General features: G+C 38.6%; 1 protein-coding gene across 5 annotated transcripts in view; it reads left to right on the forward strand.

Moving 5' to 3' along the window:
* Positions 1–25,211, forward strand: part of sema6bb (sema domain, transmembrane domain (TM), and cytoplasmic domain, (semaphorin) 6Bb) — a 168,227-nt gene that overhangs the window by 77,439 nt on the left and 65,577 nt on the right. For all 5 annotated transcript variants that reach the window (XM_044128682.1, XM_044128683.1, XM_044128680.1 and 2 more), the window contains 4 exons: positions 3,212–3,326; positions 11,133–11,193; positions 11,317–11,379; positions 24,677–24,775. In XM_044128682.1, coding sequence (XP_043984617.1) covers positions 3,212–3,326; positions 11,133–11,193; positions 11,317–11,379; positions 24,677–24,775 — 338 coding nt within the window. The remainder of the gene's footprint in view (positions 1–3,211; positions 3,327–11,132; positions 11,194–11,316; positions 11,380–24,676; positions 24,776–25,211) is intronic.

The following is a 25,211-nucleotide window of genomic DNA, read 5'->3' on the forward strand; positions in this document are numbered from 1 at the left end:
GACTCTTATTTCCTTGTGTGCAGTCTCTCACTAGACACAAAGTGGGAAGTTCTGGACTGCAGCCAAACACGCATGGTGATGAATAGAGAGGGGTAGGGGTACGAAGAACGGTCGTGGTGTAGGTCATGCAGGTCACAGAGGCTCTCACACGAAGGGTGTTGACTGCTGTCCAGGTCAGGTGATTTGGGGCCACGTTCAGGATTGAGACCATGCGTGTAAGAAGGGGTTCTCAGATTCATCGCTTCCCCTCACCAACATGCGTAGATCCTCAGGAGACGCAGCTCCTTCAGCGCTCAGACTCTGCGTCTCCACGGCAGCGTGGCAGTCTCCAGCTCTGACCAGACTTTGATTGATTATAGTTCAATAATGGTGACTGATGGCTTCCCAACCGAGTCCAGACCCTTCCCAAGCATCAATACAGAGCAAACATTGTCAGGCTACTGAGCTCCACACTGGATCAGCTGAATTATAGTGGGCGGCTTTCATCAGCAGCTCACAAGTCTGAATAAAAAAGTCAAAGAGAAACATACATTGTCTACAAAAGAGAGAAAAAGAAAATACACTAGTAACTTACAGATTTGGAACCAAACAGCACACCATTATCATGCTGCAATTTATTTGAAAGAGAATAGCAACAATGCTTCTAACATAACAAACATTGGTTATGAAAGTTACAATTAAACATTTGTTTATTGTTATTTTGTGATAGTCTCTTTTGCTTAAGTTTCCCTATCTTTGTGTAGAAATACCAGGATAGCACATTTTGATATTAGGTGATTAAAAGGCCACGCTTTCTGCTCAGACAGTGTTGTATTTATAAGGATGGTTAACTGCCAAAACTATATACCGTAGGTTTGTGTTTCTTTTTTTTCTTCCATAAATATTTCCAAACAGCAAAACCTATTTTTTGTTTATTTTTTTTTTTTTTTTTACAGTTCTTGGACTTATTTTTAACCTTGGTTAATGCTATAGCAGTTTCAAACAAAGACATCATCTGAGCTTAGTTAAATGTTGCAGAAACTACAGCACAGACCAAAAGTTTGGACACACTTTCTAATTGAATTCAATGAGAAGGTGTGCCCAAACTTTTGGTGTGTACTGTAGTTTCCTTTTGATTGTAATCAGAAGCACATGTACAGCTGCTTCTCAATTTCACCCGAGAGATGAGGTACTTTTTAAGATTTCGCACAGAAACATATTATATAATATAAGTAACATGTGAGAATAAACATAATTTGTAATCTTCAGTGAAAAAGTCACTCGCTTTTACATGGAAACCTTTTGGTCAAGAACTATAGGTACATGTGCTGGTTACAGGTTGCACCATGTGGTGCAATGAGGGATTTGCAGTCTTACACATATTTTATGTTTCCCAAAGTTATGCCTCCTAATCTTGATCTAATGAAGCAATGTAAGTATTAGAAATACATAAGGGTTTGTCTTCTGCAAGTGAAAATATACCGTTATCAGGGTTAGGAGTGATGTATGCATTCATGGTTATCCTGCCTCATAAGCTACATCCTGGTTGTACCAGGTTGGACACTTTTGGTTCAAAAATTAAGTTATTTTTTTTAGCATTTATTACCTTTGTTGTCATGCTAGCATCACTAAGCCACTGCAGATTTTTTAACTGCACATCAGTGGTGTGAAGCTCCTGGTCCTCTACATCGCTAAGGTGCTGTGTTGCAATGAGATCTGATGACTGCGGAGGCTATTTGAGCACTGCGAACTTATCATCCTGTTCAATAAATCTGTTTGAGATTAATTGAGCATTTTGACTTGGTGAGTTTTCCTGCTGGAAGCAGCCAAAAGGTGATCAATGTTTGGTCTGCAAATATTCTGAGTTAAAGGTACTTGATACCGAGGAGTTAAGTGTGCTAAAATGTCCCCTCACTCTATTACACCACCCAAACTATTGCTACTGAACAATAGTTCGATTCATGGCTTAATGCTGCGTATGACAAATTCAAATTCCAGCCATTCCAGCTGAGTGTTGCAGCTGAAATTGAGATCAGGCAACATTTTTACAAGCTGTTATTGTCCAGTTTTGGTGACCTTGTGCAAAATGTAGCCAGAGTTTCCTGCTAGTTGAAACAAGCAGAACTCGTTATTGTCTCCTGATGTCGCAACACATCTGCTTCAAGTTCTAAGGTGTTTAATGGTGTTACCCATCATCCATAGTTGTAATAAACGGTTACTTGAGCTACTGTTGCCTCTCTATCATCTCAAACCAGTCTTCCAATTCTCTTTTCACATCTGTCTATTTTCTCCCTTTCTTCCAATCTCTGCTAAACAGAGAGATGTTTGTGTCTGAAAATCCCAGCAGATTTGCAATTTGTGATCTGCTGATCCACGACATCTGGCACCAACAACCAGTCAAGTAAAGGGACTTAAATTCTCTTCATTTTCAATTCAGATTCATTTTCAGGTTTGAAATTCAGCACTGTACTGTACTAAAGTAACTGTTTTCATGACATCTAGGTGAGTTTACAGTCTTAAAAACATCATACGGGTTTGTTTTGCTATGTTATATCTATGCATACAGTATACGCAGAAATATAGAAATGGAAACATTTTGTATCAGCAAGTGATACCCATCTTTGTTTGTGATAAGAAATTTTGGTAAACACTCTAAGATAAAGGACGAAGTAGAAAGGTTAAAAAGATCAAGGGAGATGAGCTGAGTGTAGAGGGGGATATAAAAAAGTAATGATGGTAGAGGAGAGAGATGATGAAAGGATGTCAGATGCAAACTTTCTCTGCATCTAAGGTGAAGGTCAAAGCACAAAGCTGTACAGATTCTTAACTGTAATCTAACCCATTTAAAAATAGCTCCCTTATTCTCTGACATTTTGTATCTTTTCTTCCTTCATCTCACTACAAACTAACTTTTCCCCTCAACACAAAGAATACAGTGTCCTCTAAAATACAGAAGATGTTGATGTTTGCACATTCCTTTCTCAATCACCGTTCAGCAAAACATGGAAAAAAAAAAACACCCAAACTGAATCTTGGAGTAAATAACCATTCATCTAAAATGAATCACCTGCCCAAGCCAGTAAATGGAAAGACACAATGTTCCATTTTATGATGAATATTTCTTAGAAATGTTGAACTTTCAAGCCAAGTCTTTTATTGTTCAGTTTTCTGTGGCAAAACTGAATGTTACTTTAAAATCAATTTTGTGTTTCTCCCTGTTGTTGACCAATAGTGGTAAGAAGATACCCCGTGTTTCTGGGTCGACCGCACCAAACGTGGCTCAGACAAGAACCTCTGCACATCCAGAGGATCATCCAGGTCAACCGGACGCTCTACATCGGGGCCAGGTACAAGAAATGCCAACACACACACACACACACACAGTTCTATGTATCCAATAACCAACTCTATTTTACGGTTATACTTGTGAAATTTGTGGGACCTTTGACATACAACACAGTGACTTGGTAAACCTTCTATTCATGTTAAACTTTGTTGCATTTCCACTAGGTTACATTTCCAAATTTCTATTTATGCTAATGGAATATTATGTGATTTTACAGCACAAAGCAGTCCATAACTGGAAAGTAGATTGAAGATTACACAAAGTTTCAAATTAGTTTTACAATTTAATATTCTGAAAACTGTGGCAGCTTGATCTGAACCATTCCTTTGAAGCTCTGGTGATGTTTTTGACGTTTTAGGGTCATTATTATGCCAGAACCTCTGCCCAGTCCCAATACCTTTTGCAAGATTTTTGGGGGGATTGCTTTTTTGCTCCATCTATTCTCTTATAAAATCTGACTAGCTTCTCTTCCCATGCTCTAGAGAACTATTCCCACAGTATGATTCTGCCACCACCAACTTTCACCATGGGCATTTGTGTGCAGGGTTATGTTAAGTTTAAGTTTCCTGCCACACTTATGCATATGGATGGAGTCTTCATGGCATCGCAGAGTGCCTTTAGAAAGTTCTCTATTTTTGACGTTCTTCTGTAAAGGCAGTTTTGTGGAGTGTATGACTAACTTTTTGCTGACAAAATATGAAAGCATCCTTTGTCCGGATGAACACAATGGCTTTTTATGTGGCAGAATATGTGCATTACATTCTGCGCTGCTGAGTTGTTTATTTTCACAAGGCTTTACTCTTTGAATTTTGCTTTTTTTTTCTCTCTTCTTACCTTTCCTGTTTTCACTACTGTCTTGAGTGTGTGACTGCAAGGGTTCTGAATTGTTTCATCAGTTCAAGTCCAAAATATCTCTGACATCTGACTGCAAATAAGTTTCTCCAAATCAAAACTCCTAAGGCCTTCAAAGAACAGCTGTATTTACTCTAAGATTAAGTTATGCACAGGTAAAGTTTTATTCATCTTATTTTGTGAACGCACTTGATTGAACCGGATTTTATTTATGGGGATCGGTAAAGGGGGTTTCAAACGCTACGCGCTCTACACTTTTAAGACTGTTTATTAAAACCATTAATCATTTTCCACCAATTTCCCACTTATGTGCTGCTCTGTGTTGCTCCTGCGACGTTAAAATCCAGTAGCGTAACATCAAAGTTTGTTGTTTTAGCAACAAAAAACTGTGAAAAGGTTCAAAGGCATGTAGATGTTAAAGAAGATGTAGCTCAAATGTTCAATTTCGTGCAGTAATTGAATTTTTCAGCAGGTATGTCAAGTATCAATACCTCATTTATTGGCATTTTATTCCTCACAGTCATTAAATGTTATTGGATTATCCAAACACTTTAGCAAACTGCAGTGTTAGCATTTATGGGAAAGATTTATGAGCTGTTAAATCTTACCCTTAGTTCCACCTCTGCACAGTATCTTGGTCAATCTGATATGAGAAGGCAAAACCACTATTTTTCTACAGTTGCACAGCTTGTGGAAGCCCATATGCATGAGGTTTCAACCCCGCTGAGCCAGGAGACCTATGTTCCTCCCACCTTGTCAGGCAGTGACGAGGTGTGACAAACATGCAGGATTCTAAAGGGCTGTATTTTACCTCCAGTTGTCATCTTTTCCTCACCCCAAGTATGTTATTCTCAGTGACCAGTGATCCTGCAGAAACACAGTAAGTTAGACTAAAAGGAAAACTCAGGTGATGTTGAGCAAAAACATAATGGTGTTAAGGGCGTATTACGTAACATTAAAGAATTGCAGGGTGCAATGCGGACGACTGTAAGTAGGAATAGACAGACAGGCTTAGGGTTTTCATTTTAGCAATACTTAAAACTGCACCGATTTAATCCCCAATAAAGAAAGGTAATGGTTGCTAAGCATTCCTTAGTGACACGGTTCTTAAAGTCACAGCTGTCGTCAGACTCCTCTCACATTCTCACAGTAATGGAAACCTTGCAGCCTTTAAATGTTAAAATAGGTGTTAGGAGCCAACTAACCTTTCACACGTCTCATAATCTGTCGTAGCCTATCCAGAATAATTGGTGCAGTCCTTTTCGAAAGGACATGTGTCTCGAATCGCAAATGCCACTCCTCGTTTACAAAAAATCTGGGCCAGTCCGGGTGCACCTTTTCTTTGACCAACAAATGGCAGGTCAAGTATGTTCTTGTTTTGTCTCAGTGGAATGATGTGCTCCACATGTGTATAAGTCTGTGGAATGTGCTGATCCGGAGCAGACCGCCGCCATGGTGGTCAAAACTGAAGGCAAAGGACAAACAGCTCATTGTAGTTCAAATGGCAACAGTACATCTTCAACATCTGAGAAAACAAGCATCAGCTGGACTAAATTTGACTGGTTAAATGGTAGTATAATTCAAACCACGATCTATTTTTCCTGATCAAGAAAAAGAAGTTGGTGTTTTCCAAAAATAAAGAGACGCTGTGGTTGTGGAAACGACCCACTCCCCGGCCCCCAGCTGGTCCCACCTCACTCCTGGGACGTGGTAGTAAATTCATCAAACTATGTAACATGGTTTCAGCCATTCTGTCTGCACTGAGACGGTCCATAAGCTAACACATGCATGTTTTTAAACAGACTGCTAATAAAAATGTCTGAGGCAGCCAAAGCTACTGCTGTCTGAAGCTCTGTGCTAAAATATAACCAGAACCATGAACCTTGTTGCAAAATGTTCACTGTGATTTACAGCAGTAAAAGTTTTTACTAAGCAGGTAATGGGATATCAATGTTTCTACCAAGCTCATGACAGTAAAATACTCTCCTGCCTCAGCAGTAATAAATATGAGGCAAGAGGGCAAAGGTATAGTAGTTTAAAAAAAAAAAAACCGGTTACAGATTTGTTCTTTTTCTTGCCTTTTGGTCACCTAATTCAGCCACATTCGTTGATGTTTAGTCGTGAAGAGGCTGTTAAAGGTCACGCAAAGGCATCTCATTCTGACTTAGGTGCAGACTTTTACTAGGTTAATCCAACTCTTCTTTTTTGTAGCCATTTGAGGCAGGATTTGCTACAAATCATTGTTCCCGCATTTATGTGCAAGTCCTGCGGGTGCACATAAACTTAAGGTCACAAACTGATGACAAGACGTTCTTCTTCAAGGATTTATGGTTCCACCAATAAGAGCGAGTTATCCAGGTCCTAAGCAGCAAAGCATCATTGGTTTTGTTTGTTTAGTCCACAGAATACTTTTGAAACATTTGGGGGATTATTAAGGTGTCGTCTTTTGTTTGTAGATTTTATTTGTTCTTTTTTGTCAGAAGTGGTTTTAGGACTCCCACATGGAAGCTTTTTTTTGCCCAGTCTCTTTTTCACTGTTCAGTCATGACCTCTGACCTTAACTGAGCGAAGTGAGGACTGCGGTGCATCAGATGTTGTTCAGGATGAGCTTTTTGTTGGCTCTTTGTGGTCATCAACACTGAGAAATTTAATTTCTCTTAGTGTGATTCACTGGAGTCCTGAAACCTCAGAGGTTTCTCTGTAACCCCCTTCAAACTGACAGATGTTTACTTGTGATCTCTTCTAGCATATCTTTGTATTAGTAGATTATGTAATACTTTTTGGGATGTTTTTGCCTACTTGATGTTTTTAAGCAGGCTTGTTTTAAGTCATTTCATTATTCTACAGGTATGGAAATACCAAGAAAGAGAGAAAAAACCATGACCTATTCATTATTTTTTTTTTTATTTAAGCTTGAAAGAAACAGATACATGTGTGAATGTGTGTGTATGCCAAGGTGGCAGCAAAGTGTAAAAATGTATAATGCATATATAAGTATCTGTAGTGGCAGGGTATAGCTGCCAAAAGCTCCCACGGAGTGCACAGCCTGATAAGACGCCCCAATCATCCCTGAGTCCTGTCACTGTTAGCATAGCTGCTCCTGAGACTGCAAGCGGAGCTAAATCCCTGCTGTAAGCACCTGCTGAGAGAAGCTACCCCTCCCTGCTCTATTTCCAGTCTTCCTAAATGAAATTAAGCTATGTATTTGCCTGCTGCCAGGTGGGAGTAAGCACCTTGCTGCGTTAAGCCCTGTTTCATTGCTGTAAAGATGAGCAGCTGTGGATGCTGAGGGCTGCAGCTCTCACTCAGATCCGAAAGGCTAATCCGTGCAAATATTAGCCACTTTAAAAGTGTTTATATTTGACAATATAAAAGGACAAAGCCAAATACTGTTCCAGTTGTGCAAAGACTTTAACTGTGTGTGAGTCGGCGTGAACTGCTGTCTCACTTCCAGGTTGGAGGTCGGTTATTAGCCCCCAGACGTTGACCTCAGATGTCAACGTGGGTCCTGCCCTGGTCACAGTCAGGTCAAATGCTTCATGGCAGACGGCTACAATGAAACTTGGTTGGTATAAACACTGGAAAGCCAGGAGGTCCCAGCAGACGGAGCTGACAGACTAGGCTTCTAATGCAGACAGAAGTGTGTTTGAAAGACAGACTCACACAGTTACCGTGTTCAACTTTAGCAACATGGATGTTTTGTATATAAATGTGTTCTTTCAGATTTGGCATCACAATCAGTGCTGAAATTCAGGATTATTTGAATAAAATTATATAAATGAAAGTTTTTCAATAGCATAGTCTTTAAAAACTGAAAATACAGCTACTCTAACATCAGCAATACTATTTTTTTTTTAGTTCCTTCATCATCAAGAAAGTATAGACAATTGAAAAAAGTTGTAATACTCAAGGAAGGGTTGGAGTATGGTTGTCCTCAAACAAGCACTGCAGTTTTTGTTTACCTGTGTTTGATCACCCAACCCTCTCATGTGTTGCTGTGAATGTACTGCATGTGTTGTGTTTCTGTGTTTTGTTTTTTTCTTTTATTAGTTTTTATTGTTGTTGATAGCCTCACAAACTACAAGATTCAGTTTAACAAACGATTCAAGACTTAAAATTTAATGATTTTTTTAAAATCTTCAATCTTAAACACAACACTGTAAATCGGTCTAACACAGATTCAATCCATCCTTGTTCTATTCATTAGAGTGACTTCTTCTCCAGTGCACTAGAAAGTATTTCTGCAGCTCACACACTGAACTGCAGTGGAGCAGCTACTAAAGACAGGAGATCCAAAAAAGAAAAATGTGAGGCTTTAGAGGTCTTGACCTCAGCTCTGCTGCTGTGTGGCTGAGCTATAAGAAGAAGGTTCATGAGGTGGTCAAGTAAAAATTTAGGAAATGCTGACAGTTTATCTGGAGCAAATGTTGACTTTCTAATACCGAGGTCGGGAGGGGTTGAGGCCATTAATAATGTGAGACAGGTAATGGGGACATGCATGTTATGAATACAAAAACGAGGTCTGGCAGAGTGAAATATGAAACTTGGTGTAAAATCTTAGACCAAACTGAGCTAATGAGGACGAGAGGAGCCAGGGGCTGTTCCAAGAGGGAAAGTACGCCCTACCTGGGCTTAACTAAACATCTGGTTAATAGCCTCCAAACTCATAAATACTCAATGGTTCAACAAGAGGGCCTTAAGAAATTATCCTGCAGCATCTATGTTGTAGTTAATCTAGGTAGGACTGGTTTAATTTTCTTAAAGACTAAGATAAGGAGTTTCAGGGCATGTTCTGTAAAGTCCTTTTGGCCAGGAAACACTGAATGACCTTCTTGAAAAGGGAGATTACTCTATACTATAATTTATTTCTAAGATGTCTTTTAAACAAATGCTCACACAGTCTTTTCTAATTGAGATTCAATTACCAAACAACTTAAGAGAGCCATTTGAATCCCTGCTCACGTAATGTAGTAAATTTTTGCTCTTTTAGAAACATACTTTTATGATCTCTGTAATGAGAACATCCGCTCCTATTTATTTTTTTTTTTGTTTTGTTTTCAATCAAATGCAGTTATAGGGGCAAAAACTTACATCCCAGTTAAGTTAATTGGTCAGATTATCATTTCTGTAATTTTCTTGCTTTTCATTCCCTTACAAATTTGTCCCCACTAATTTTCATAATAATTACATGGCATTTTAAAATAAGTTTAAAGGAAAAATAATTTAATAAAGATAAGAGGAGTTTTCTTTTCCCCCCCGTTCAGTTCTATTATTTAACCAGACTCAGAGTTAGTGAGTCATTTGTATTGTTCAGACAGCGTGGAAAAGCCTAGAAGAGCTGTCTGAGGCTGGTTCTGCTATGAAAACAAATATGCTTTGCAGCTTAGAAGAACATTAGTATTTTGTGTAGATTGACACATGTGATTTCTCACACTTCCATTGACTACTTCACGGATCACAAAATGTTTCTTGGTTCAGTCTTTGACTTAATATTTTTAACATTTTCAAACCACAACAGCTGCATGATTTTACTGAGCTCCATTCACTGTGTTTATTCAGATGCAATGCTGAGGCAGCCTTGGAGAGATTAGCCCCGACTCTCGGCTCTCCACCATTTTGAGACTTTGACCTGTTAAGCAGGGGGTTTACTGAGCCAACCCTCTTTACACCTGAGCTCTGCAAGGCTGACTAATGGTGGTAATCTTCTAACAGAACAACAGGAAATAAAGATAAATTATTATGGCACCTGCAGTCTCAATAGACACTCAATCCTAAAGTTCTCTCATTTAATAAAATACGGTGTAAATCCACACACAACTCTCTATGTTCGCGCTCAGTTTTTAACAGGATTCACCTGGGTAATACACAGAGATAACCTCTCCGTCTGTCAGAGGAAAGGTGAAAGCAAGAGCAAACATGCAGCAGAGATGAGAGACGGCGCTGGATGAGAAACGGGATCGATACCGCAGCACTAACATGGCTATCGGAGATTTACAGATAAGGCCTTTCGGAGCGCGGCCTGTGCTCAGCTGAAGCCCACACTTCAGATCCATCCCAACAGATACGAAGGCCTTAATCAATATGCAAACGACGGCTGTTATCTGCCCAGCATAACTCTTGTTCGGTCGGCATTTTTCACAGGAACATCCAAGGTTGCCACACAATTAGCTACGGATTAAAAGTGCAATAAAGCGGCGTTTGGAGTTTTGTGAATTTATTCACAGTGTTTTATTCACAGATTTTGGGCAACGTGTGGGCAGCATGTGAGGGTGTGAAAGCCTCAGTGTAACCACTTGATTAAATCATTCATTAATTCAATTACAGGCTTTTCAGTATGACTGATAAGCCTGAATTGGGAGGCTGAGCAGAAAATTCAAGGCAGCGAGTCAAGTTTAATGAACAGAGGGAAAAGTTGAGAGACAAAATATGAGACTTTGCAACTTAGTCTGGTATCATTTCTCATATGATTGCAGACAAGTGGAAGACCATAAAGCTCTGATCTGCAACTCTGTCTGATAAATTTGATTTAATAAATAAATGTTGCGGATTTCTGATCCTTCGCAGTTGTGCAAAATTCTGCAGAACTTAGAAATATTCTCCTTCTAAGTTTTTATGCACATTAGTTTCAGAAATACCACCCTAACCTTTTCACAATTTGTCACATTGCAATCATAAACTTCACAACACAGACTTGTACAGTGGCTGAAAATGGATACGCAGCAGTAGCATATGTAGGGGGGGGACATCATGCTGTGAGTTTGTATTAAATGTTTGGTTGGAATTATTCCAAAACCGCAAGGATACTGAGCTCGCAATAATATCCATTTTCTGCTCTTGCATAGACAGTAATGTTTGATGGTCTGCTTAATGTAGCCCTGTGCCTTTGATACCGTGGATAATGCTGCACTGACTAACTCAGCTCAGTCACCTTCTCTCTCTTTGTCTCTCTGTGCAGGGATGATCTTTTCCGGGTGGAGATGGACAACAGTGCTGGAGATGAGATGTTTTACAGCAAAGTACGTCTCCTGGACAGACACACGTAGCATTTACAACCTCTGTAGAGATATTGCTTTATGTCTGCAGAGACGTGCTTGTGCGGCTCAGGAACTGAGATAATTTGGGTCTCTTTTCCTTTACAGAAAAGAACATGGGAGTCGAACAAAAATGACATCAGGATCTGCAGGATGAAGGGCAAACATGAGGTGAGACCCAGTTCCTTCAGACATTTCTCTTTCATTTATATAATTTATGGTCTCACAGGGATTTTGCAGTCAGCTGTTCACAAGTCTAACCGCTAATGAGTCTCATCAGAGAGTCTAGTCAAAGTTAAGCTCAGTTTTGCTTGGATTCATAATGAGCTATCTGATATAGTACTGTGTGCATTGGTCCAGTTTGTTCTTTTTCTTATATTTGCAAATAAGTCAATATGAGATTATCATTTTATAGTAACCATGAGTAAAAATTTCATGGCTCCACTGTTTTTAAACAAAACATTTTAAACAAAACTAATTTGACTGCTTCTATTTAAAGCAAAACAGAAGCAATTAATCCTACAGCTGTTCAAATAATAATAAAAATATATATTTTATTGTTATCTAGCTAGTTAGTATCTGAGTACCTAGCTAATATCTGATAACTAGCTAAACAGCGTGATGGATGTCACTTTTTTGTTTAGTTTCCTCATAAGAGAGTGCTGTAGTCTTGTTTGAGTCGGTCCACTTTCTGCTGCATTACCACATTCTGATCACCTTCTCTGGCATCTCATTGAAAAGTCTTTATCTTGTAGGAACAGCATGATGGACATTTCTTTACCTGTTTAAAATTCAAACTTTTTAATACCTTGGAATTGGAAACTGGTCTGTGCCTAATTGAGGATTTGATTTCTGTCATTAAATTAAATCTCCCCAGAAGATGCTATGTTCCTAAATGATGAGAGAAAAAAAATAAATAATCTGTTCTACTTGATTTAATGACATGCCTCATGCTAAAGGCAATCCTGCAAATGTAGAAAAGATTAGTAACTAGTGGTTATTATAAGTTCTATTAAACTAAGGTGTCTGTCTAAATTAAAACTAATAGGGATGAAAAATTTATGCTAAAATATCAGCAATTTTGCAGAAGACTGGCAGGCTTTTAATTTTTTCATTATGTTTAACTTGGCATGCTGTTTTACTTCTCAGCAAGCTGTTTCTTTAGTGGAACAAATTTCTAATTTATTGATTGTTATCTTACACCTACAAAATAAAAAAAAATTGGTAGGAACAAAAAAATCAGCTTTCATTATTTTTGTTTGAATAATTTGTGCAATGCCTTTGAAGGGTGCATGTTGAAACCACAGGATATACTATCTGTACTAGAAAACACAGTTTTGAGTGTAGATTGATCTATGGAAGTCTTATTTTTTTATGAGCCACTCACTCACACAGGAAGGAAGTAATAAAATAATTTTTTTTCAGCTTTAAACTTGTCCCTCCATCGTGGGTTAACGCCGCGGTTTGTGTCCTCACTAAATGTACGTGGGTGTCAAAAGAACAGTGTGACGAGGAAGAGATGGGGTGATATGTCCCAATAGCGCCCAGCAGCCCACGCCTGAATACCTCTTATATTTCCAGCACTCATATTCTGCGCTGCCGTCTGCCAGACATAAACATTGCATGTTAAGCTCATGTGTGCGAGTGGTTTTATGCAGGGGTTGATGGATGTGGTTGAAGGGGGCCACATGGGCTGTCTCGCCCTCAGGCACAGAAAAAAAAAAGACTTATTTAACACAGCGAGAGAACACCTGACATTAAATCTGTGTGAGTCAGTGCCAAACGGAGGCACAATGGAGGATCGAGGGACTGAGACAAAAAGCTGAAGCTCAGAGGAGGGAAGAGGCGGGGAGCATGTGAGTCCCTGCTGGCCGACCCTGAGGAGGGCTGTGGGGCTGACGGAGATATGAAAGGTCTTCTTGCCCCTAATGACTGGGCTGCCTGCTAATGCCGTGAGTCACACAGCAATCCGAGGAAGATAAGAACACTGCCAGGTCCTTTCAGTCAGCTCTCCGAGGGCTCAGACGCTTTTCAATGGATACCCATATAAATGCATAGATTTATATAAACCTTTAGTCCCTTTAAGGTCAATGTTTCTTGCTATTTTCCACATGAGCTCTTTCTTTTGAACACTTATGTTTGCTAAAATGCTGCAGAAATATTCACATTTAAAAACACAGCAAGAAGAAAATATGTTGACAATGAAAGTCGTTGCTACTTCCAAAAAAGACGATGTGATGAAGTTCTGTTGTCACTTTGCTGAAAATTTTAGACTAACAATATTTGGTTCCAATTTTGAAGTGCAGATTAAAAATGTATTTCTGTTCTAAATTCACCACTGCCACCAAAATGTTAATTTACCTCTTGCATATTTTTTGACAAAACTGTGAATTTAATTGTTTATTCAGTTCACTTTAACTTAAAAAATACCTTATAAACTCCAAAAGAAAATTATTAATCTAATATGTAATGGCTGATATGTGGATATATAATATGTCAAGGTTTAAGGCACAATATCAATTGAGAAAAAAATACATATTTATTCAATTTAAAGATAATGTCTGCTCTGTAAATGTAAGTACAATAAGAGATAAAACTTCACAGGTAACGTGGCGTCACACAAATCCAACATGAATCCTTCAAAACGGTGCAAATACAGCAAAGGATTTAAGCTAGAAACTGTTCTTAAAAAAATAAAATTGGTGACTCTTCTGCATGAGGTGGCTGAAGTTTATTTAAAAAGTTTTCAGCTTGCAGCAGCTGTTCACCCCCAGATAAGACACAATTTAATGTTGCCAGAATAAGCTCTGCTCAGTTCATTAATGTTCAAACCAGTCTATTAGCTTGCAAACTTCTCAAAACATGGCAATGGCAATCGTTAACGTTTTTATTCTGAATGGGTTCATGCAAAACATGTTTATAGTTGTCAAAATCATTTTAAACCAGATATTTTCTCTCTGATTGAAAATGGGACATGAAAGATGATGAAAAGATAATATAATTATGTGAAAAGAGTACATGGTGAAAAATAAACTTTTTTATTGACATTTTTAAATATAGCCTGTTGAAAATGTGTATAGTTCTTAAAAATCAAGCAAAAATCTTTTTTCACATTACAACAGCCAAACTTATAATTGCGGGCCAGGTTTTGTATATTTCCACTAATATTTTGAACATTTACCTTTGGCAATGAGCTCTTAGTATCTGAGGTTTAGACACTAAGAGCTTAGCTCAGAGGTCTCAAGCTCCAGTCCTCGAGGGCCGCTGTCCTGCAACTTTTAGCCGTGCCTCTGCTGCACCACCTGAATAGAATAATTGGGTCATTAGCAAGGCTCTGGAGAACTGATCTACACCAGGAAGAGGTAATTAAGCCATTTCATTCCAGTATTTTGTACCTGTGGCACATCTAAAAACTGCAGGACACTGGCCCTCGAGGACTGGAGTTTGACACCCCTGGCTTAGCTAGTGGCTCCCTCTATGTTTTCTCTATCACACTCAAGTCAGGACTTTTGCTACATTCTGCTTAGATGAAGCATAGAAGTCAGAGATTAGTGCCATGGGTATAAATAATCTTGGACTCCATATGTATTGAAAATATCTCAACTTCCATTTTGTTTGTTTTGTGGGTGATTTGGGGGGCAGATCTACTTCATGCTTGAGTTTCTTATTCATGGTGTTGCGTGGAATCAGTGTCTTTCCCTTCTGCGTCATTGTCCTGGTGTTGGTTCCCCCTCATCTGATTGTCATTCTGGAGCGGGAAATCCCACAAGATCCTTTGCCCTGTAATTTCCAATCATCCTTGGTGGTGCCTCCCACTTGGACAGGAGGAGTTTTAGTCTATTCTAAGGATAGATGTTCATCCTTTATTCCAGCCTTTCTGCAATGGCATCCCATATTTACTTTGCCTGCCAGCATCTTACACCCAGCTATTATGAACTGGACTGTCTCAGGGGAATCTTTGCACAGTCAGCAGCACCTATTGCTTCTGTTTCTGAGTTCCTGCTTTAAGAGCCTCCATAGGCTCCTTAACTTAAAACGCTTATCATGATAAGCTTTAGCAGTCCAATATATGTATTATAAGTGCTTAAACATACAATAGAGTGGAGCAGACAAATGACGATTTTACAATTTTACAACAAAGTTACATTTGTCTGCAGGAAAGCATGTATGTTCAATACACCTGAAGCCAAAGGTTCCAGATGTATCCAATAAATATCTGATTGTTGCATAATATAAATCTCAGTGTATTCACATACATGACAAAGCATATGAGAATGGTTTCTACACCACAGATTGCGAACCTGGATAGCCAAATTCATCAGGTTCTAGAAAAATACTCTCCTAGGACTTTTGAAAATATGCAAAAAATATGTAAATATGGACACAAAGAGAACTCTATGACGTTACATCAGACAAATTAAGGATATATGAAATGTATAGGTGAACAATAAAAATTATTTTTTTTTATTATGATTTTTCTTGCACAGTTACATAAAAAGCACGATGTGTGCCACTTTTACATTACATTAGTGTGAGTATTTACATTTCCTGGGATCTTTATTCTTTTTTATAAGTATGTTAATTTAAAAGTCAAAACAGTCAGAGTCTTCCTTTGTGCATACACACAAACAATATGCATCATCTGTATTATTACACTTATCATAAACTATAACACCAAAGTTCAAGTATGTATATATTTGAGCATTTATACTTCAAAGTTAGTTTTTCTAATATTCTTTCACATTCTGTCCATTCTAAACAAGTTTTTTTTTTTCCCTCCTAATCCCCCAGAATCAAGGCTGTCGTTTTATTTATACCTTCCTTGTCTTCACTCCTCCTTTTCGCCCTCTGAAAATATCCTGTTCTGCTTGGAGGAAGGTTGTGTCAGATGTGATACACTTGCCACCTCAGAATTGGTTTTGTAATTAAATATTTCTGCTTGGCTGATCAGGAAGGACACAGTATTCTGCCTTAATTAGGCTTAAAATTCAATATCCTATGTCTCCTGCTGTTTTCCTCTCATTGTGTTGACCAAAGGATTGTTGCCACAACCGGCCTCACTTACCATTCCCGCAGATCAGTTTGTTGCTTGTCACAGTCTCGTTCTTTTGCATCACTGGTATTTGATTGTCTCTTTCTGTCATATCTTCTCCTTGTTTCATTTTTTTTCCCTTTCACTCCTATAGAAGCAAGAAATGAAGTAGAATGGCTCAATGCCAGCATCAAGCAATGACGGCAGACATTTGCATGCAAACACAGTCATGCACTTCTAAAGAGTGGTTGGGCATTGCTATAACCAGCACTTAGCAAGATTGTTTAATCAATATTGCCTTGATCAAGCTCTTGGGTTTTAAATTGTCCAACCAAAGCACATTTTCTTGGTTTGAGCATGGAAAAACAAATCAGTTTCTTTGCTGTTTGATGGCTGCTAAATAATAAATGCTGCCTTGCTGCAAGAAGGTTCAAGGTTCGAGTTTGGATGTTCTGCTTGTTGTTCTCTCCAAGTTCTCCGGCTTTCTCCCACAGTCCACAGACGTGATTTAGGCCAATTGGTTTCTCATTTGTCTTACTTTGTTCTTAGATATTAGTGTGTCTGTACTTGGTTGTTAGTACTTCTCCAAGTTGCTCTTCAAGTGACCTGTGACCTCCAGGGTGAACCCCGCCTCTTGCCCACTAACCACTGGTGAAAGACTTCACCACGTCCTCTTTAGTAAAGTGGGTATAGACCCTACCAGCTCATTATGTTAATTTTGTGTGGGTGACATCCAAGTCACAAAATGTTAAAGGGGCAGTTGTGTGTTTTTCAGGCACCTAGTGTGATTTTGTAGCACAATATAGTAACTATGTTACTTTCGGCTGTTATGGAAATGGTGTATATATTAAACATGATGTAAAGGAAATTTTCCTTCATAATTTGACACCTTGAAATTTTCCTTTATCTCTTTAAGGAGCGTCTTCTTTTTCCAACACTCCACCTCCAAGTGTTGGAAAAAGACTAGCACCTCCATATAATTCTCCTTGTAAGAGAATTATATAAATTTTCTTCCATGATGCCATTTGTAACTCAGGAGCGTTGGACTGTGAAATAGTTTGCACGATGAGCTCAGCAGACTCGAAGTTTCACCAGGTGTTTGCTAATTGCTGCTGCTGCTAGTCTTGAGGAGCTGAGTGAACCAGTTTCCAACTATGACTAGTTCTTTATGCATCGTGTTTGATTAAATCTTCTTGTTAATGTTTACAGCTTGATGTAGAGGTTAGAAAATAGGCATTGAATTTAGATGGCTGCTTAAAGTTTTATGATTTGGTTTAAATTAATTTCTCACCCCATCCCTCGTTGCTAACTTTTTATTTACACATTAAATGTTAGTGTTTACTGTTGAAGTATGACATAGAAACCAATTGCACTTATTTGTTAACCTGCTTTTTAACAAATAAAAAAAGGGATGTGTGCTCTGTGGCGAACGGCAGCTCAGAGGAGGAGCTTTGGGTAACTAGGCAGCACATTGTATGACCAGGCAGTAATACCCACAAAGGGTTGTCATGGGAGATTCAAGGATTTATCTAACATTCATGAAAGAATCAAAGCAACATTCCAGGTACATTTTTGACGAGACTTCAGAACTTTATAAAATGAAGCTCAAAAAGTTCAGTTTACACAACATCGTCCCCCATTTAATGAAGTCACTGTAGCCCTTCACATTTGAATTAAGATGTTTTCATACACTAGATCTTGTTTTGTCATTGTCTGACCTTACATCAGACAAAATGTTTCCTGTTTTTGCCCAGCTATGATTAAAGCACTTACAAGATGATGATGCTATGGCATTGTAAGCTTCTGAGTTATTATCCACAGTAAAATAAGTTCTGTGCTGACTGTTGTTTAACTTATGAATAAATAGAGATGCTATAAACTCAAGCCATTTCATGTTTTTTTTCTTGAGCAGCTGTATTTTATCTGCAATACATCCATTCCAAAGTTACAACCTCAATCCAAACAAAATTTAGACAATATTATTTTGTCTGTGGTGCAGTGTTGACAGTGTTACAAATCTTCCAAGGGTCTCATGTGTTTTTGCCTCATTAGCTCTGAAAATAAACCCCAAGGAATATCACAGTTTGTGGATGCTATTATACTTGTTCAAAATTCTAAAACCTTCTCTATTAAACACAGGTGAGAATGGCGTTCCAATATAATACATGTCCTCTTATTTCACTGCCTTCTGTTTTGTAATGCGTGCAGAAAACTGTTTTGCTCTGTCTTTTAAAAAAAAAAAAAATGCTTAGAAATCCCTGGAAAGCATGTCATCTCAAAGGCAGCTTAAGTTGATCTAAAATCTCAACGTGCATTCGTGCAATAACACCACAATTACAGAAGTTTAAAGAGCTTTGCCAAGGGCAAAGAGAGTCCTGGAATACTGATTTATTCTCTGTGATGGCCCATTATAGATGCTCCAAAGTCCAGGGAAATCCGAGCCACCTCCAGAGAAGATTAATAGGAAGCTTTTTCATTGCACAGATGAGTTTTAAGTAATTGTGGACATGACTCTATTTCATAGCTTAGGAGCTATGAAATACATAGCCTGTATTTCCTTCAAATTATAAAAAAATCAGGTTTTCTTTAATAGTTCTTGCTCATAAAATTGCTTAAAATCTAATTAATGATGTGACACTGCTTGCAAAATTAGAGATCACTGACTTACATGTTCTATTAATCCTTTTTCCATTTTGTTTTTATCTCGCTCTCTGACCTTGTGTATCTGAAGCATAAATATAATTAATAATCCGTGTCTGATGTTAGCATCTGCTGCAGCCGGACTCCTGTCATCATGCAACATGTGAACCCATGAATATTTTAGTAAAAATTTCTTCAAAGAGCGCTTTGTGACACTAGTAATAAATTATGACACTTATATTGAGATGACAATATAGTCGTAATATATTAGTAGGAGTCTTAGTAGAGCTTTGCACTTTGGTTCTATGTATTAATGTGCTGCAGGTTTAGAAGCAAGCTGCATTCTTTCGGTACACTTGATTCCCAAGTCGAATGGAACATACCAAAAATTTTCAGTATTGTATTGTTACACCCACATACCAGAACACTGTGTCATTTTTTTGTGGTTTTTGAAGGCTCTAAAGCTTTAACAGTCGCCCTTCTTTATTTATACAAGTACTTTTATGGGATGGATGTTTGTTTTCTACAGGGAGTTTGGCCATTAAGGGTCTGGCTGACCTACCTGGAAAACTCTTCTGATTCCTTCTCTTTTCCCTCCTTTTCTTCACTTATCATCACATCTGCACTACTCCGCCATTCCTCCCTTCTCACTCTTCCTCCTGTGACTGATTGTTTGTTCATGGCCTGTGGTCAGTATAGTCAGAATTACTGTCAAACAGTAAAAAGGGGTTTCAGAGGGCTGTAGATTAGCTTTAACATGCTGAGTAAGACCACAGCACTTGGAACAGCACATTGCTGCTAAATTAGTACCGCTGTTAATCTATCCCCCACCCACGTCCATACAAACATAGACTCACGCTGTGCTCCAGCCACAGAGCGTCGCTCTGTTTTCAGTCAGAATTGTGCATCAGGGATTGTTTTTTTTCTTCTTTTTTTTCCATGAAAATGACAGACCTGTTCTTAATGAGCAGAGAAGTGGTTTTCAGAAAGGGCTTTGTGTGTATGTCTATTGTGTATACAGTATGAGTTCATGTGTGTGGGAGAGTTCTGGCTCATAGCTGCTCTTGGGAGAACAGCACGCACCTTGAACGTCAGGGGACCAGCCATGCATGTAATGGAAACTTTGGAGATTTAGAGAAGCTACTTGCTAAAAAAAACCCCGACCCGCCAATGTCCTCCCTCAAATGACTCCTACTACGTGGGCTCATCAGGATAAGATTGGGAAATTTTATTATGTTTCATCACACAACAAATATGTTGTTGTTACTCCCTAAAGAGTGAAAACAATGTAAGCCAAATGTTTTACTGTCATAAACAGTGTTGTAACTTTATTACTTTCAAAACAGGAATGCTGATTGCTGCCGTAGGTAAAACACATAAAGGTTGTTTTTTTTTTTCGTTTTTTTTTTCTTTCTTCTCGTCATTAGGACAAGCTTCAAGTCCAGGCTTTGGTCAAATGAAAAGTTGTTTATCATCTAATAGCAAAAGGTTGAGTTCCAGACAATAGATGAGAAGCAGATGCTAAAGTTGGAGCCCCTTGAGTTTTTTAATGGTGTCTCTCTGCTGCAGGTTGTTTGGAGACAATGTGTTGTAGCAACAGAGAGCCCGTTGTCAGTCCCAGGGTTTTTTTGTGTGCATTTATATCCCCATAAATGCCTTTTGGATGAGTCTATTTTGTGTGTGAGTGAAAGAAAGATGGTGGATGTGTGCCTTTGCTGGGAACCTCACTTGCTCACTCAACATCTGCAGAGAAAATAAAAAAAAGTGGCCTGGTTATTATCTTTCTCCAGAGCGAGGAGCTGATTTGAAACGTGCTACCTGTACAGAGTCTGGCTTATATTACTGCAGATTTGCATATCCAAACATATCCTCTCTATGCACCTTTTCCACTCATCTTCTCTAACATTAACAGCTACATCAGTATTCATGCTGAGGAATGTGCTTCTGTATGAAGGTACAAAAGTACCACAAGCCACTATAGATAGGCAATTTGGACTTATCACAGTATTTTGTTGTATTTATTGGGATGGATATATGATGTATTGGTCATGAATCAATACCTGTACATAGTCAGAGGCTCAGAGAAACAAAAAAAGTAAAACTTACCCTTAATTAGAAAGGCTATTCTACTACAACAACCTCCTCAAGCAGTTTAACTGCACTGCTAAACATCAGGCAATAATTCTGGTTGCTATTTTAAAATGGAAAAGGTGTAGTTATTGAAAATCTAATCAAAATGACAGTAAAAATAGTTACTAAAGTAGTTCAGGGGATTTACAAACAGGGGTAAGGTCAGAAAAGGGCAACTAATATTTCTGCAGACAACACACATTCTGGACACAATCTGTTTAAAACTCAACCTTCAGATCAGCTCTATAGAGCACTATTTGTAAAAAAACATACTGGCAGTTTCTTCCTGTAGGCTGTCTCTCTGGTGAACACAATGGATACCGAACAACTAGAGTTGTTAATTACCTTGTTTTGAAAAAATAAAAATAAAAATTGCACTGTCTCAACCTTCTGTTTTTCCTTTTTATTAAAAAAGTGGTTGGTAACACATTTGCATCCTGCTCGTTTAATTGTATTTATTTTATTGTATGTACAGTTTATGTATTTACACTTTATATCTGTACTCTAATAGGTTTGATAACTGAAGTCAAATTTATCATTATTGCAGGTTAACTAGTTTTTATCAGTATTAAGTGTTTCTATACCAAGGATAAACCACACAATAATTGCCCATCCCAACACTGAATGAAACTCAGTTTGAATTACATTATAAATGAACACATTAACTTAATTTATTGAATATATATAAAAAACAATCAAGAAAAATAGATCAAAAATTAGAAATGAGTATATTCTATATGAAATATAAATCTAAAATAATTTTTCATAAGATTGTTTGAAATATCACTGTGACTAACCAGATTGACTCCACCTGATTTAGTTATTAATTTAAATTATTAGAAAAAACATATAGATCAGTCTTCTGTTTTCTGCTCCTGTTTATTCATTTTTGCTGCAGGTTAGCTACAGGCAACATGGCTACACAGAGAATGGGAGAAGGTTTGCAGTCACTTGAGTCTTAGGAAACTTTGCCAGCTTGTAGACGTGGCATTTTGTCAGGATTTTGCACAAGCAAGTGTGCAAAAAAGAGAGGAATGCAGTGGGATAAAAGGCAGACAACAGGACACACAGCCTCTGGATTTATATGTAATTATTTAAATCAGTGGTTCACTGTTTGATCCTTTATAATTGGTTTGTGATTTTGTGTGGAGAGAATAATAAAGCTTTAATTCTGTGTGCGGAATTAGACTTTGAATAAAGACTCCTTGGAAATGCAGAATCATTTCCTGGGATATTTGAATTTGGATAAATTGATGCTGCATGTATGCAGCTCTGCATACACTTTGACGATGGTACCAAAGTGGGAATGGCAATCAGAGCTCAATTGTTGATGCCACAAAGGCTCTAAGTGTTGTCTTTACCCTGCAATCTTGAAATTGCTCATTTTATTTGTACAATCAGTACCAAATGAAGACATTTCATGCAGTGGTCTGGTTCTTCTTGGTTTTCACGCCTCTCTTTGAGATGTTGGCAGTTGGACTGGGTTGTTATTAGGAGTGCTTCATCTGACTTTGTCATTGCCGATCAAACCAAGCTGACGACCCAACAACAAACAGCATGCAAATGGTTCCCCAATGTGAGCTTACATCTGTGCTCTGATAAACCTCGCCAGATGAGTTACAGGCACCGTACGAAGTACATGCCGCATGTATGTGAGTGGCATGCCCTCAGATGAGCTGGCACAGCCTCAACTCAGTTTGTCACATATTGCTGCGGCATTAGAAATAACGGCTCGAACTTGACACACCCCAAACACCCCAAGCACCAGAGCCCTGCATCCTCGAAGATGAAAACACTTCCTTCTTTCCTGTGTCTGTTTTTCCGGTGAAAAACGAGAACCCTGCAGGGAGCAAAGTGGGAACGCGGAGGGGAGGGAGAGGAGCAGGGTGGAGCATCTGGAATAACATTCACTCGTCTCCCATATCACTGCTTTCTCTCTGATCCCTGTCTCACACACACTCACACTTTGCTTTGACATATCAGCTATCACCTCCTCTGCAGCCTCTGCTTCAGCCCCGCTGCTCTTTCAGATGACATCAGTGCAGGTGCTGGTCTTGAAGTAGACCCCATTTGGTGTTTGTGTATCCGCGTGTGTGTGCGTGTGTGTGTCATTTCTGGTGCCATGCTGGCTGGGACACTTGCCATTTGAGGAAGGGGATTTGCTGGTTGTTGACTACCATTGATGTGCTATGTATCACCACCCACTTACAGGTGGCTTGCTCGTCTTTGCAAATGCAAGCTGCTGTCACAGATTTTTGACATTTCTCTTAAAAAGTTTGAACTGAAATTTCTTCCCAGTGCTTTAAAAAGATTTCTTCAGATAATCTTTTTTGCAAAAGTATGTGTGCTTGTTAACGTTTTCACATTTTGCCATGCTGCATCTACAAACTCAATGTGTTTTATATAAAAAGTGAATCTTTTCATTTGCTTTCACTTTGTTAAAAGCCTTATTTAACCAATCACATCCATAATAAGATTCAGAGAACTTGACTGGGGGATTCTGTGTATTAGATGGGTGAACTTTTATTCACATATTAATACCGCTAAAGAAAATCTAATCCAAAAATTGACCTTAGATGGCACTTAATTAGTAAAGAAATAAAACTAAATTTAAACTCACACTAAATTTAATCACCCAGAACCATCTACTCCCATGGTAAAATAGGCAACACATGTTGGTGGCTGCATTGTGCTGTGTGGATCAGTTTTTACAAAAGGGACAGGGAAGCTCGATATGTAAGAGTGAAAACAATGTAAGCCAAACGAAGCTAAACAGAATGATTATGAAAACCTGCAGTAAGAATTAAGTGTGGAAAAATGTAAATTCTTTCTGTAGATTTTTTTGTTGTTGTTGTTGTTGAAAACCTCCTTCAGGTGACATTTTTCCTTTCACTTCACAGTAATCTACTACTTCTTTTTAGTTTGTCACAAGAATTCCTAACAAAAAAACTCTGATATTTGTAATTGTAATGTCACAAAATGTGAACATGTTCCACGGGCATGAATACTTGTGGAAGGAACTACACAAATACAAGTACAACACATCATTCACGTCGAATTTGATACCAGCGTGCCTAAGTACGAGTTTATCTGTGTTAACATTTATTGAGGGAGCAGAATGAAAAGGGATTAACTATCATTGTGCCTAGATTCATGGCTGCTTGTTGCAGTGGGGGAAAGCAGCTCTTATCTGGCGCCTTACAAACGGCAAGACGACTCGTTCTGAAGAACAAACATGGAACGTGGATACTGCGACACAACTTGATTGAGTCAATCAGCTGGCTTTGAGTAGAGTTTGATTCCTCATGTTGAAATTAGCTTAACTCTGTTGCTCGTTAAAAAGGAGGGAAAAAAAGTCCTGAGGCTGGTTTAGATTATAGTCTGTCAATCAAAAACAGCTGTCTATGTGCACATGTGTGTAGCAGGTAGGCACTTAAAGTCTCTGCAGGCTTCCTTTGGAGTGTATCAATATGATTGACAGCGTTAATGGTGTAATAATTCCTCACATCAGGCAGCTAAAAAGCTTCAATTCACACAGCTTTTTTTGGATAATCAGTTTCTGTATTTGTTTTTTTTTCCCCCTGCACCACAATTTTGTTCTGTTTCTTAACTCCTGCTGCACATGAAACTCTCCCTTCTTTTTCTGTCTTTTTTTCCTTCCTACAGGATGAATGCCGCAACTTTATCAAGGTGCTGCTCAGCAGACAGGGGGGCCTCTTTCTGTGTGGCACCAACGCCTTCAACCCGCTCTGTGCCAACTACACTGTAAGCAACCGCATCACATCTGCCAACTCTTCTGTAACTTTGTCAGACGTTTTGTGGGCCAGCCAATAACTCAGTTATTCATAGAATTGCTTTAACATAATTGATAAATAACTTATCTATGTTTTGCAATGGGAGAGCTTGCTTCAGCAGTGCAATTAGTACGTCTACTCAGGTGAAAGCTTACAGCTTGATTTGGGTTGTTTGCTTGGCACTTGAGGAGGTGTTGACTTCCTCCCAAGCAGCTATTTATCCTTTCCATCTGGCAGTTTTAGTTTCTTGTTTTTCACGGGAACAACACTTATTTATTGGTGGTTAAACTTTCAGGCCTGCCCTTAAAGAGTCAAAAGCAGAAAATCAGGGAGAACCACAAAAGGTCGAAGAAAGTGGCCTTAGAGGAAAGCTGGAGACATGACTTGTTTACTTGGTTGGATTTTTA

The sequence above is a fragment of the Gambusia affinis genome, linkage group LG10 (genome assembly GCF_019740435.1).
Source record: "Gambusia affinis linkage group LG10, SWU_Gaff_1.0, whole genome shotgun sequence".
Lineage (NCBI taxonomy): Eukaryota > Metazoa > Chordata > Actinopteri > Cyprinodontiformes > Poeciliidae > Gambusia > Gambusia affinis.